Raw genomic sequence first — 15,103 nt, 5'->3', positions numbered from 1 at the left:
AACCTGGGTCATCATGCATCCTAGACAACCACTCTACCACTGGGCAAAAATCCCTGCCCTTTTTATTTTTGTCAGTTGTGGGGCTTGAACTCTGGGTCTGAGTGCTGTCCCTGAGCTCTTCATTCAGCTCAAGGCTATCACCCTACTGTTTGAGACACAACGCCACTTCCAGTTTTCTAGTGGTTAATTTGAGATAAGTATCTCATAGACTTTTCGTGCCTGAGCTGGCTTTGAACCACAATGCTCAGATCTGAGCCTCCTGAGTAGCTAGAATTACAGGTGTGGGCCATTGAGACCAAAGATACAATTTTTGAAAATTTATAAAATGATTTCATCTTTTTGTATTCATTATCTTCCCCTCTCCTCTACCCCTTCCTGAGGACCGGAACTTGATCTTGGGTCATCAAGCTTATCAGTCAGCAGAGCTTTTCACTGAACATTTAGGACTTTTGTACTTAGGCTGGTCCTCTCAAAGCTCATCTGCTCAAAGTCTGCTCTCCAATGTATCTCATTCACAGGTAGGCCCTAGAAGATGAGTAGATGAGCCCATTGGGGCTCTTTTTGTGGCTTTTGGCAGTGGTGGTAGTGGTGTGTGTAAATTTAAGGAAGAAAGGCCTTCTGGGAGGAAGTTTATCAATGAAGGTGTTCCTGGAAGGGGCTATTTTGACTCCAGCCAGCTCCTTTCTGTCTGTGTCTGCTTCCTTAGCTTAAGGTGAGCAGCTTTCCTCCACCAACCTCATGGATGCACAGGTGTGCAAGGAACCACAGGTGGAAAATTCTGAATCATGAACCAAATAAAATCTCTCCCCTTGAAGCTGATTTGTCCAAGATAATGTATGCTGGGAACAGGTGTTTTTGCTCAAGGCTAGCACTCTACCACTTTGAGCAACATCTCCACTTCCAGCTTTTGGAAGCTGTCATCTCACTAATAGGAACTTAGAAAATATGGCGATTTGTGGCACTGTGCTTGAATTATAACACATATTGGTGGCTTTATTGCACAGAGCTAAATTAAATGTCATTATTCACTCTCTCTAATTGAGCAAGTTAGACTGGGAACCCTGGCCTACCTGGGCATGCGTGTCTGGAGATGAGGATGCAGCCCCTGCCCCATGTGCCTAAGTCTGAGTGGCCAAGGCAGGCCATCTGTTTCACAGAAACTCAGACAAGGATGAAGGGGCCCTCCTCTCCCAGGGAGGGTTGATCTTGTGGATCGGCCACACGTGGTAAAGTGTCAAGTAGAGGTTCTTGGTTTTTTTTTGTTTCTTTTCATTTAGCTTTTCCTTGGAAGTGGAGCTGTGGCTCAGGTGGTAGAACACTAGCCTAGAAAGAAAAGGCTAAGGGACAGCACACAGACCTGGAGTTCAAGCTCCAGCACTGGCACAAGCACATTTTCTTTCCACCTACATGAGCAGGGAGAGTCTACTGCCGGATTGAATGCAGTGTGTGGTGTCTTGCTTACTAGCCAGTGGGTATTTCTGTACTGTTTAGTGCCAGTTCTGAACCCCCTGAGTGGCTGCAGGGAAGACTCCTCCTGCCCAGCCAGAGCCATGGGCAAGCACAGACTGTGTGATTGGTAGACTAAACAGCTGTCCTCTTCCTCCTGTCCTAGTCTAAACCTCTCTCCTACTCCCTGTCCCCCTCCTTTCTTCCTGCTCCCTCTCTTTCTCCCTAAGGCCTGGAAGAACTTTGAAAGCGCAGCCTCTGGAGCAGGCTGCTATCTCCTCATGGGCCACAGCGGCATATAGCTACTTTACAAAAACACAGCCAGAGCACTGATGGTTAACCTCCTATCTGTCACCAGTCATTACCTATAGGACTGGGACATTTGTCATGTCCTTGGTCCCCTAGAGGATTCCAAGAGAGGCCAATGAGTTGGGAGCAGAGAGGAGGCTGTAGTGGGACTTTCTCCTCTATCCTGAGTCTTATACGGCTTCTCAAATGAAGGCCAGTCCAAATAATAGCAATGAGAAGTAATAAAAATTGATGAGTAATAATAAGTGCTATTTGTTGAGCTGGTTGCTTTTATTTTCTTGCTCATTAAATGTCCATAGGCATGCCGATAGAACATTCATTATCACCGTGGCTGGCTTGGAATGGTGACCCTCAGATAATAGCATACTGAGAAGTTACGATTACAGGCCACTAACACCCGTCTGGTTCTACATTTTTTTTTCAGTCTACAATTTTTGACTATGTTATTCTCCCTTATATTTATTTAGATTTAGTAATTTTTTTTGCCAGTTCTGGGCTTGGGCTCAGGGCCTGTGCACTGTCCTTGGGTTTTTCTGAAGGCTAGAGCTCTACCACTTGAGCCAGAGCACCACTGCTGGCTTTTTACTATGTATGTGGTTCCTAGGAATCAAACCCAGGTCTTCATGCATACTAACCAAGCACTCTATCATGAAACCAATCTCCTGACCCTTCCCTTTATATTGAATTAGCATGTATTCATTGAACAATGAAGGTTCACTGAGATATTCCTATATATGCATATGAATTATTCCTCACTCTTACCTTCCTCATCTCCTCCCCACTTTTTTTCCCTAGTTCTAGGCCTTGAACTCAGGACTTTAGCACTCTCCTTTGGCTTTCTTAAGACTAGAGCTCTACCGCTTGAACCACAGCAGCACTTCCAGCTTTTTTCTGTGTATGTGGTATCAAGGAATTGAAAACAACGAAGTGGCACTGTGGATCACTCAATTCAAACAGTTGTAGCCTTGACAAAAAAGCTCAGTGACAGTGCCTACACTGAGTTCAAATCACCGGACTGGCAAACAACAGCAACAAAGAAAGAAAAAAACAAAAGGAAAAGAAAACCAATTTTAGAAGTCTCACTGTGGCTCAAGTGGTAGAGTGCTAGCCTTCAGCTGAAGAGCTCAAGGAAAACACCCAGGCCCAGAGTTTGAGTCCCTCCAACAACAAAAAGTATATTTTGCCAGGGTGATGGGGAGCCTGTAATCCTAGCTACTCAGGAGGCTGAGATCTGAGGATCAAGGTTCAGTGCCTGCCTGGGCACAATAGGACCTGAGATTCTTATCTCCAGTTAACCTCTAGAAAATGGGAGGTGGAGCTTAAGGATAGTGTGGTAGCCTTGAGGTGCAGAGCTCAGGGACAGCACCCAGGCCCAGAGTTCAAGCCCCATGATCCACCCCCCTCCTCCCAAAAAAAGAAAAAACCAGTCTTATCAAATTCCATTGTTTTAAACACACACACACACACACACACACACACACACGTAGAAGCATGTAACTATGCAATACATATATACACGCAAAGTTTTCCTTGATATTCACCTTACTTTACCCTGTCTGTTCACCCTCCTTGGTACCATTGGTGAAAATTTTGAATGTAAAGGTGATATATAAAGGGGCCACAGTTACATAAGTATATATACATAATACATATATATATATATATATATATTAACAGTTGTGCGTTTATTTTTCTTTTGCCAGTTCTGGCACATGAACTCTTGGCCTGGGCATTGTCCTTTGGCTTTCCTTTTTTTTTTCTCTATTAATGTCACAACTTAAAACTTCCCCTTCCCTCTTCAATTTGTAAAATATATATTGGATTCCTGATACATACCCTCCCTCTGCCCCCACCCCTTCTATTCATTTACTCAATGTTTTCCCCTTGACACTACTTCATTCTTTAAATTACCCACTTCCTGATAGGGAATCTAATTTCCATACCCCTGTATAGGCATTCAGCTTAGTTTTGTTGTTTTTTTTTTTCCTTCACTTAGTCTCTCTTTCTACCCAGATGAGAAAGAAGTATTCTCATCCCCTAATACCAAAATGGTTGTTTTGTGTTTTTTTCCAGGAAGGTAACTGACAAAAGAAGTGATAGCCTAATCAGTTAAGTATGTAATTTCTAAAATTGTGTGAGAGGTCAGGATACCAAGACATATTCCTGACTTTTAGTAATAAGAATATACTCATTCCATTAGGAAATAGAACAAGATTGCTTGGAATTTTGTGAAACAATTTAGAGCTCTCAATCATTTGCACTTCCCTTAAATTCTTCACATTACTCCTGTCATTAGCTCTCTGTGTAGATTAGAGTTTACTGAGGCAATTTAACTGGCATATTTCAAAAACCTTTGAACTTTGATTTCCATTCTATACAATGGGAGATAGAATTGCATGCCTCTATAAACTGGATATTGGTAGTTCTGACATCCTCTTTCTGTGAGAAGTGAATGAATGAGATATCAAATAAAAATGTTAGAGTGGGGCATGTCTAAGCCCCATTTTCTTCATCTAACTCCAAGGAACCTTGCCGAGACCCTCTGGAAGCCAGAAGGTTTATTGCTCCATGACCAGTAAGAGCACTCCATATGCTGATTGATAGGTCATCCTCACACAGGCCCCATGTTCTCTGCTTATTTTCTTGCGTTGAGGATTGGTAAGCACAAAGATGGGAGATTCATTTGATAAAGGCATGCACCCTGCCCCAGGGACGCCCATCGTGAACTGGTTGATACTGGCAGTCTGGATTTCTGTATCCTCCATGTGAGCCCTGGGCCCCCACACTCCACAAGAGAGAGTGTGCCAGTACAGCCTCCTAGCTATGTGGGGAATTGGGGGGAAACTTGTGAGTTTTCTGGACTTTCCTAGCACACACAGCCTCCCTGAAGTCTCCAGAGTATATTTTCATTTTTTGTATATGTCAATATAAAGTTCATGTTATTGTATATTAAGAATTTACACTCTATGTGATTGTGTAAAGAAGAAACTAAACTTTTGGTAATAGTATTTCCTGTGTAATAAACCACCCAACAAATACAAGCAAAAGAACATTATTGTTTTATTTATTGTATTATGTTTTAAGTATATATACATTGTGGGATGTCCTTGGGTTGGTAATTTGTTAATATTGTTTAATAACATATGAGACTGTAATCTTTTTGGCTGAGCATGGTTGGTTGGGATTGAGTCAGTCCTGTGAGCATTATTTTATGATAGGTCTTTATTAGGCCCTGTATCTCCAGCAGCATGGCCAAGGTTCTTCATGTGACTGTTGATGGAAGTGAGCATCAGGAATGTCTAGGCCTGTGTTTGCGCCATCTTTACTGATGTCTCTTTGGCCAAAGCTTGTTAAGTAGCAAATTGTGAGTCATGGCACAAGGGTGGTCTGCATATGTGGATACTGGTAAATGTGCCGTTTAACCACCTTTGCAGCAGCATTATAACACAAGACATATGAACTGTATACATTTTTCCTGAAAAAATTTAGGTGCAAAATAGCTTACCATGCATGCTTTTCATGGGTTTTGATTATGTAAATGAATGATATATGTATGTATAGGTACCATATACATAAAAAAAAAAAAGCTGGAAGTTGTGCTATGGCTCAAGTGATAGAGTTCTACCCTTGGAAAAGACAAGGACAATGCTCAGGCTCTGAGCACAGGCCTAGGACTGACAGAAGGAAAGAAAGAAAGAAAGAAGGAAGGAAAGAAAGAAAGGAGAGAGTGAAAAGGAAAAGAAAAACATCTAGGTTTAGTAAAGATGTCATTTTCTTTTTCTTTTTTCTTTCTTTTTTTTTTGGATCATGGGCCTTGAACTCTGTGCCTGGGTGCTGTCCCTGAGCTCTTCTACTCAAGGCTACCATCCTACCCCTCCAGCCACCACCCCGCTTCCCATTTTCTAGTGAATTATTGGAGATAAGAATCTCATGTTCTTTAGTGCCCAGGCTGGCTTCAAACCTCCATCCTCAGATCTCAACCTCCTGAGTAGCTAGGATTACAGGATGGAGCCATGGTGCCCAGCCCATGTATAATGTTTTGAGCAGGAAAATCTGGGGCAAAAATCACACAGGCTCTTCTTTGACTACTTCATTTGCCTTCTCTCCCAGCTATACTTCCAGAATCTTGTGGTCATTGTCAACAGGAAGAAAGAATGAAAGAATCTCTGGTGAGTTGTTTCTTCTTTCTTTATTTTTGCCATCCTGGGGCTTGAAGTGAGGGCCTGGGCACTGTCCTTGAACTTCCTCAAGGTTAGCACTCTACCACTTGAGTCAGAACACCACTTCTGGCTTTTTCTGTGTATTTGGTAGGCAGACTCTCTTCCTCCCCTCCTCTTTTCCTCATTTCCTTTTCTCTCGTTTCATCTCCTCTCCACACCTTTCTTGTCCCTCTTCTTCATTCTTTTCCCTGCCCCTTTGTTCCCCTTGTCTCTCTTTCATTTGTTTGTCTGAGAAGAGGACTTGCTTTGTTTCCACAATTGTCTATCTTAGAAACATGGTACACTGACCTCCGTCTCCATCATGACTTTCTTGTACTACTACTGGAGATTAAACTCACAGTCAGCTTCTTCCTTCACTGCTGGTACTTATCATTTGAGCCATGGCTCCAACTAGTTTGAGTTATACCCAGGTTGGCTTCCAGGCCTCAGTCTCTTTAGTAGCTAGGGTAGGATACCAGTCCTGAACCAGATATACTTGTAATGTTTCATTTTTCTGTTTTTCATACCTGAATATTTAACAGTACATAAAGGTCAATGAAATTCCTATCTCCACTGAGCCACAATTAACCATGAAGTGACACTGTGATTCAAATGATAGAGCGCTAGCCTTGAGCTGAAGAGCTCAGGGCCAGTGCCCAGGTCCAGAGTTCAAATCCCACAGCCTAAAAATTAAGGAAACATAATCTCTCGTTTGACTTCTGTACAACAAAATTTAACTATGTTTCATTCCATCTTTAAAAAAAATTCTTTCTGGGCACAGTGACTCATGTCAGGAGGCTGAGTTTTGAACATCACAGTTCAAAGCCATCCGAGGCACTAACAAATGTGAGACTCTTACCCCAAATTAGACTCCAATGAATTACTAGAAAACAGGAAGTGTTATTGTAGGGGTAGGACAATAGCCTTGAGTTGAAGAGCTCAGGGGCAGTGCCCAGGCCCACAGTTCAAGCCCTATGAGCCACCAAAAAATTCTTCTATGTGTTTTTGATCACATTCCTGTTTTTTTGCTTATCTGTCCTTCTTGTGGTGATCATAGATTACATTTTTCTTTTGTTATCTTGAATATTCCTTATGGGTTTATCAGTTTACCTCCCTCTTTCCTTCAAGACCTTTTAAAATGCAAATCCGGTAAATTAATATTTTATTCCTCTGCAACTTGGATTCTGCATTGTAAGAAGTAGGAGATTTCACAGAAGTTCATGCTAGCAATTCTTTTTTATTTATCAATATCAGTATCTGTGACCACACTTCAATGTTGAGAAATTTAATAAAAAAATGATTAACAGAGGATATATCGATTGTGGTAAATAAGTCAAATTTTGTAAGGACCAAATCAATCATTAGCTACTTCTTTTTTTTTTTTTATAGTTTGGGTAATGTATAGAGGGGTTATAGTTACATTCATCAGATAGTGGGTGCATTACTTCTCAAACCTTGATAGCCCTTCTCCTGTTTTTGTCCCCTTCCCCCCCCCCCACACCCACTTCCTTATTAGTCAGTTCTTTTTCACATTTTTTATTTTTTTTGTGTGGGTGATTAGACTTGAACTGGGCCTGGGTGGTGTCCCTGAGCTCTTCAGCTCAAGGCTCCTGCTCTGCCCCTTGAACCACAGCCCCATTTCCCATTTTCTATTGATTAATTGGAGATAAGAGTCTCAGGTTCTTTAATGCCTGGTCTGGCTTTGAACTGATTGTCAGATCTCAGCCTCCTGAGTAGCTAGGATGACAATTGTGAGTCATTTCGCTGGCTTTCATTAGCTACTTCTTGAGTATAGTTACTCCCTCTCACATCCACCTGGACACTGGGCATTTTGCAGATCTACTAAAGTGATATATAATCCACAAGGTGTCCTGAATGTGTTCTGATTGTTTATGAGCACATTTCTTTTTTGCCAGTTGAGGGGCTTGAACTTAGGGCCTGGGCACTGTCCTTGAACACGTTTTGGTCAGGCTAGCGATCTCCCACTTGAGTCACAATGCCACTTTTTTCTAGGTTTGTTTTATTGAGGAATTGAACCATATCTTTGTGCATACTAGGTAAGCACTCTACTACTAGGCTACACTCCTGACCCTTTGAGGGTATTTTTTTTTTTTGCCACTTCTGGAGCTTGAACTCATGGCTTCAGCACTGTCCTTGGCTTTTTTCCCCTCAAGGCTAGAGCTCTGCCACTTGAGCCACTGCACCACTTCCAGCATTTTTTCTGTGTGAATCAAACCAGGGTCTTTGTTTATGCTAGGCAAGCACTCTTAACACTAGACCAAACTTTAGCTTATAAAAGGTAGACACTTTTTTTTATGTCAGTCCTGGGATTTGAACTTTGAGCCCTGGCAGTGTCTCTGAGCTCTTCACCTTAAGGCTACCACCTTACCCCTTAAGCTACAGTACCACTATGGGAGTCCTTTTTTTTTTGGAGGGGGAAAGGGTCATGGGGCTTGAACTCAAGACCTGAGCCCTGTTTCTGAGTTCTTCAGCTTAACCTTCAACCCTACCCCAGAGCCTGGGTATTATTGTTCTTGAGCTCTTCAGCTCCGCAGTACTGCCCTACCCTTGAGCCATAGCCCCACTTCCCATTTTCCCATTAATTATTTGAGATACGTTTCTCATACATTGTAGGCTTTGTAGTGCCTGGGCTAGCCTTGCAGTGATCCTTAGATCTCAGCCTCCTGAGTAGCTAGGATTACAGGCATGAACCACCACGCCCAACTTGAGAGTACTTTTTAATAGATCTGAATGGACTGTTCATTGAGGCAGAATGTGAAAATACCAGAAAAATGATTTGTTTTCTGCACTGTTTTCATGATACATAGTAAATTTTATCAATATAAGCTCAACACCCTGGTAAGACCCTTCATGATAATATTATCTTGACAGATTATTAGCTCCTAAGAATTGTTGCCATATCTCTATTGCTAGCACTAGAAATAAGTTCTGATATATTAGGGAAATTTTGTATTTGTCATTACCAAGTTAATATAGAGGCAAGTATTTCTACTTTGATGTTTAGTTCTCCCATTGAATAAGTAACACAGAAATACCCAAACATTTCATATTGAGACAGAAACAGATGGAGAGGACTGAAATCCCAGAGATGGTGTTCTCATGACTCAGGGTTAATTAATTTATAGAAATAAATGTGCCCTCACAGAAGCTGGTGTCATTTGATGATGTAGCTGTGGATTTCAGCTGGGAAGAGTGGCAAGACCTGGACGTTGCTCAGAGGACTCTGTATAGAGATGTAATGCTGGAGACCTACAGCAACCTGGTGTTCTTGGGTGAGCAAAAGTCACATTAACTTTCAAGTTCACATGCTTTATTTTTTAGTAGATACATGAATATTTGTTATTTAATGTGTAAGATTCCATGCCATGGGAAAGTGTGATTTCTTTCTAAGATACACTTCAACTAGATTATGAAACTCTACAGGCAATTGTATTTTCATTCTTCAGAAGTCAAAGGAAAATTTTGATAAATTTATGTGACACTAACAGACTTTCTTCCCAAAGTTGAGGTAATTATTGTGGGTGGATATTCGCTATAGAATAGGACATATATCACTATTGTAAGAATGATTTCCAAAATATTAATTTCCAGTATGTATTTATAATCCCAATCTGATACCTGGTACAGGGGTTCATACCTATAATCCTAGCTATTCAGGAGCCTGAAATCTGAGGATTTTGGTTTGTAACCAGCAAGGACAGAAAGTCCCCATGAGATGCTTATCTCCAATTAACCAGAAGTGAAATAAAATCTTATGTCTATAGAATCATAGGTTTTTATGTCTAGATAGTTATGTTTATTTCATAAATTAATATGTTTCTATGACATACAAACCCTTAGCCTAATTTTGATTAAGTTCTAAATACTAAGTCCCAGTGATGGTAAATAGAGATTCCCTCCTTGAACACTTGTTTGTTAAACTTGTCATTTAAAATATGATGTAAAAATCAATGTTAATAAATTATTTAATTAAAAAAACTAGTAAATAAAAGAAATAGAAGGAAAAAAATTGCAAAAAAAACCCACAAAACAACCCTAGAAGTGAAACTGGCACTCAAACTAATAGAACGTTAGGGTTGAGCAAAAGAGCTGATCAGGTTGAGGTCACAAAACTAGCTAAATTAATTCAAAACTGGGAGAAAGTCAACCATGTGAGAAATGAGAAAAGGGTTTTAAAAGCAACTTTGTGAATAGTATGGCTGAGACCTTACAGTACTGATAACCAGAATAATCAATGGTTCTCCACTGTTTCTTATACACAGGCCATTGTGTTTATAAACCTGAATTGATTGTCAAGCTGGAGCAAGATGAAGAGCCATGGATAGGAGAAACCTCAGAGAAGAATTTCATAGGTGAGCTAATGCATCTTGCACAGGGGTTTATGTTCGATCCAAGGTTCAGTTAGTAGCTTCAACTTCTGGTATATTCAGCAATAATATTATTTTTCCTGAGTCCTACATGTGGCAGAGAACTAGGTGATTTTTTGTCTCAAAGATTTGTCAATGAAGAATTTGTATGGAGACATCCTAAATTCTGTATGGCAGTAATGTTAAAGTTAGTAATTCTCTTTCTCTTTCTGGAAATTACTCTAAAACGAAAAAAGAAAATTAAAAATGTAGTAGAGAGAGATTCCTTCTTTTTTTTTTTTTTTTTTTCCGAGACTAGGGCCATCTAGGTTGATGAAATAAGTACTCCAGGATGTTATTCTCTCATAAGTAAAGTAGCTTCTTGGTGGTAGGCAGAGATTGTGATCCAAGAGTAAAAGTTTTAGTCCAGAGAAGATGATTAACTAGGTGGTCAGCTGGAATATCTCATTTTCCATGGTTCTGACTGGAATGACAGAAAGGAATTTTCATGAGGGTCAGTAAAAATTAAGAGAAATGCATTTTGAAATTCCTAAGATTTTTAGTGAGAAGTTAGAACTGAAGAGCTGTTGCTATAAATCCTTACACTCAGGAACAATTCCTGCTTAGGTGAAAAACAAAGAAATGTCTACACCACTTTATTTGTCTCTGCATATACAAAATGCTGTTGTATTTTGAGAGAAGGAAAGCATCATAAATATGTATATATATATTATTGCAAGAAAATAAAAGAAAACAAAGTAGGCTTGGATTTTGGTTTAGTGGTAGAGTGCTTGTCTAGCATGCAGGAAGACCTAGGTTCAGTTCCTCGGTACCACATTCAAAGAAAACGCCAGAAGTGGTGCTGTGGCTCAAGTAGTAGAGCTCTAGCCTTGAGAAAGCCCAAAAATTGTGCTAAGGCCCTGAGTTCAAGCCTCAGGACTGGCAAAAAAAAATAAATAAAACAAACCAGCTATTCCCCAATGATGAGTAAATCAACATCTGGGCAAAACTCCAAAAATACTAAAGTGCTTAGCTTAAAACTCTAGTAATGTATAGTTGAATAATCTGATAAAAAGAACATATAAAAAAGAAGAAAAAACTGAATTACAGAAGAACATTATTTTCCATGGTAAAATATCAGTATTACCTTCTCAATGTATTATCGAGAAAATCATACATTTTTTTATCAGTTCCTACTTTGATACTTCAAAATCTCTTATAGTTCAGATGGGAGAAAGTATCTTTAAGTTTACAGAACCTTTGTACCTCATTTACATTTTTATATTTTTTTGTGTGACTTGTTTTAGATGTCCTGGAAATGGAGGATGTGACTAAGACATGTCTGGAAAGTCCACATGAAAGTGTGTGTGAAGTAGCAGTCACAAATTGTAACACCATTGAGGAAAGACTAAGACTAGTAACAAGTTTTCATTGGAGCTCCAAACATAAACCAGAGCTAATTAGGAATAATGAAAACTCTAAGGAGTTAGAGATGAGGACCGAGGAGTTCATTGAGTGTCAGAAGGTGCTTCTCTATAGTAAGCCAGCAGAGGTGCATGTTGCATATAAGTCTGTGGTTGAAGAATCTGCCAGATCTTCAAAGCATTTGAGTGAAAAGTATTGTATGCCAATTAAGCTGCAGTATTTTCAGTATGGTGGAGAAGGCAAGGTATTAAACCCAGAGACTAAATTCTTGAGACCTAATTGGATTGGTATGGAAAAGTCCTCTGATAGCCTTGAAAACTATAGAGAAGAGTATGATAAATCTGCTGTCCTTGCCCAAGAAATATTTCAGGGAGGGACAAACACAGGACAGAATTCTTGTACATGTACTAAATGTGAGCAGTCAGTTAGTAAGGAAGGACACTTTACAAGACCTCAGAGCATATATCCCGAGAACTTCGTCAAGTATGGCAAAAGTGCAAAATCTCTTTCTCAGAAGTCAGACCCGACTTTTCAACCTCAGATGCCCACAGAAGAGAAAGTCTGTGAATATGAGGAATGTAGGATATATTCCAGTCAGAAAGTTCCTCTCAATAGACATCAGAGAATACAAAAAGGAGAGAAACCTCATGAGTGTGACAAATGTGGGAAGTTTTTCAGACAGAAGTCATACCTTGCTTTGCATCAGAGAACACACACAGGAGAGAAAGCTTATATCAATGTAACAAAAGTGGAAAGTCTTTTCACCCAGCAGAAAGACCTTCATGTTCATCAAAGTACACACTCAGGAGAGAAACCTTATGAATGTAACGGATGTGGAAAGTCTTTCACCTTTAAGTCATCCCTTTCTGTTCATCAAAGAACACACACAGGAGAGAAACCTTATGAATGTAACAAATGTGGAAAGTCTTTCACGTGTAAGTCATACTTTACGGTCCATCAGAGAACACACACAGGAGAGAAACCTTATGAATGTAACAAATGTGGGAAATCTTTTAGGCAGAAGTCAGGCTTTCGTGTTCATCAGAGAATACACACAGGAGAGAAACCTTATGAATGTAACAAATGTGGAAAGTCTTTCACGTATAAGTCATACTTTACGGTCCATCAGAGAACACACACAGGAGAGAAACCTTATGAATGTAACAAATGTGGAAAATGTTTCTCGGATAAGTCAAGCTGTAATGTTCATCAGAGAAGGCACACAGAAGGGAAACGTTATGAGTGTAACATATGTGGAAAGTTCTTCACGTATAAGCCATACATTAAGGTTCATCAGAGAATACACTCAGGAGAGAAACCTTATGAATGTAACAAATGTGGGAAATCTTTCACGGATAAGTCAAGCTTTAATGTTCATCAGAGAAGACACACAGGAGAGAAACCTTATGAATGTAACAAATGTGGAAAGTCTTTCATCAATAAGTCAGGCCTTCGTGCTCATCAGAAAACACACACAGGACAGATACTTTATGAGTGTAACACGTAGAAAATCTTTTGCCCAGAAGTCACACCTTTGCAGTCATCAAAAGACACGCACAGGGGAGAATCCTTACGAATGTGGCATGTGGAAAGTCTTTCTGCTTTAAGGCAAACCTTCATGTTCATCAGAGAGCACACAGGACAGAAACCTTACGAATGTAACAAATGTGGGAAGTCTTTGACTTGTACGTCAGACCTTCATTTCATAAGGGAACATGTGGAAAAAAATGTGGAATCTTTCACTCAGAACGCACACCTTACTGTTCTTTAGAGAACATGCAAGTAAGAAACCTTATGAATGTAATGAATGTGGTAAGTCTTTCACTCGGACACCTCAGTGTCCATCAAAGAACACACACCAGAAAGAAACCTTATTCATGTAACAATTATGGAAAATCACCCGGAAAGCATACTTTGCCCATCAGAGAACAGACACAGGAGAGATACTGTATAAATGTGACAACTGTGGAAACTCCTTGAAAGAACTATATAAAACACACAAAGGACAGAAACCTTAATATTGCAAACTGTGTAAAATCTATCATCTGGAATGCATACCTCAGTGTTCATCTGAGAAGTTATTGAACATTAGTTGTTAATTTTTCAATGTTAATGGCTTTTAATGGGAGTTTAGTCCTTAATGCATTGGAAAACATACACAGGAGAGGAACTCTGAGTAAGATATATGGGATTTTTACCCTTGGTCATTCAGTGAGCCATCATTTCTTGTCCTCTTATTACCTTGAGTGGGGATGATGTACCTAGTTATTATTCAAAGGATTTGGACGTGAGTTATGTGCCTTAATTTCTTCTAGGCTTGACAAATAATTAAAAGATTGACGTTGTTGACTTGTGCCTTTTGTGCTGAGGAATGGTTTGTCAATATAATTTTATAAACTCTTCTGAGAAATAAAGAGATGTACCCTTTGATACTGGAGTCACATCATCTCCAGGGTGGTTTGAAAAGGGATTAGAAAAGACTCATGATGGGTCGGGAGTTTGGCCTAGTGGTAAAGTGCTTGCCTCTGTTCCTCTGTTTGCTCTGTTCCTACTCACATGAAGGTTGCCATTATACCATATTTGAAATACCTAAAGCTGCAGCATCCCCAGTATCCAGTTGAGTCTCCTCTAATCTTCACTTTGCATCTGTGTAGTGTTTGAAAGTGTTCCATCCTACTGCTGTTCCCCGACAGCCCTTAGATAAAATCACGGCCTATTCCATCACTTGGTTGAGATTGTTGGAATGTCCCCCCAAGCTTAGTTTTTCAGGGGTTCTTTATTCACTGACACACCACCTCATTGAAGTTTCAATTTTCTTTTTGTTGGTTGTGGGGCTTAAACACAGGCCTTGAGCTTTTTTTGCTCAAGCTAGCCCTGTTTTTTGTTTTGTTTTTGTTTTTTTGGTCCATCCTGTGCCTTGAAATTGTGTCCTGGGCACTGTCTGTAAGCTTCTTTTGCTCAAGGCTAGCATTCTACTACTTGAGCCTCAGTGCTATGTCTGTCTTTTTGTTTGTGTGGTACTGGGGAATTGAACCCAGGGATTCATGCATGCTAGGCAAGCAATGTAATACTGAGCCCTCTTCCCAGCCCTGATCTCTATGAGTTCCAGTGTTTCTACTATTCTATTATATAGTAGTTTCAGGGTTTCAGGTCTGATATTGAGGTCCTTGATCTATTTTTGAGTTAATGCTTGTACATGGTGAAAGGCTAGGGTCAATTTTTAGTTTTCTGCATGTGGCTGCCCAGTTTTGCCAGCACCAATAATTGAATAGGCTGTGTTTGTTCCACTGTATATCTTTGGCTCCTATGTGAAATACAAGTTGACTATAGATATGTGGTTTTATTTCTGGATCTTCT

General features: G+C 40.0%; 2 protein-coding genes across 4 annotated transcripts in view; both read left to right on the top strand.

Moving 5' to 3' along the window:
• The window catches only part of LOC150044707 (ral guanine nucleotide dissociation stimulator-like), a 358,565-nt gene that overhangs the window by 31,401 nt on the left and 312,061 nt on the right, over positions 1-15,103 (top strand). The window lies entirely within an intron of this gene.
• Positions 1-15,103, top strand: part of LOC150044717 (uncharacterized) — a 98,532-nt gene that overhangs the window by 5,853 nt on the left and 77,576 nt on the right. For 2 of the 3 annotated variants that reach the window (XM_090320913.1, XM_090320907.1), the window contains exons 2-4: positions 5,866-5,924; positions 9,121-9,247; positions 10,238-10,327. In XM_090320913.1, the coding sequence (XP_090177039.1) occupies positions 5,866-5,924; positions 9,121-9,247; positions 10,238-10,327 (276 nt within the window). Of the gene's footprint in view, positions 1-5,865; positions 5,925-9,120; positions 9,248-10,237; positions 10,328-11,628; positions 14,177-15,103 lie in introns of those variants that run through there. The other variant, XM_090320909.1, reaches the window with a different exon arrangement.

Source organism: Megascapheus bottae, chromosome 29 (assembly GCF_031878675.1).
Source record: "Megascapheus bottae isolate mThoBot1 chromosome 29, mThoBot2.hap1, whole genome shotgun sequence".
Classification (NCBI taxonomy): domain Eukaryota; kingdom Metazoa; phylum Chordata; class Mammalia; order Rodentia; family Geomyidae; genus Megascapheus; species Megascapheus bottae.
The sequence above is the reverse complement of the archived record's forward strand: the minus strand, read 5'-3'. Positions and strand labels throughout refer to the sequence as shown.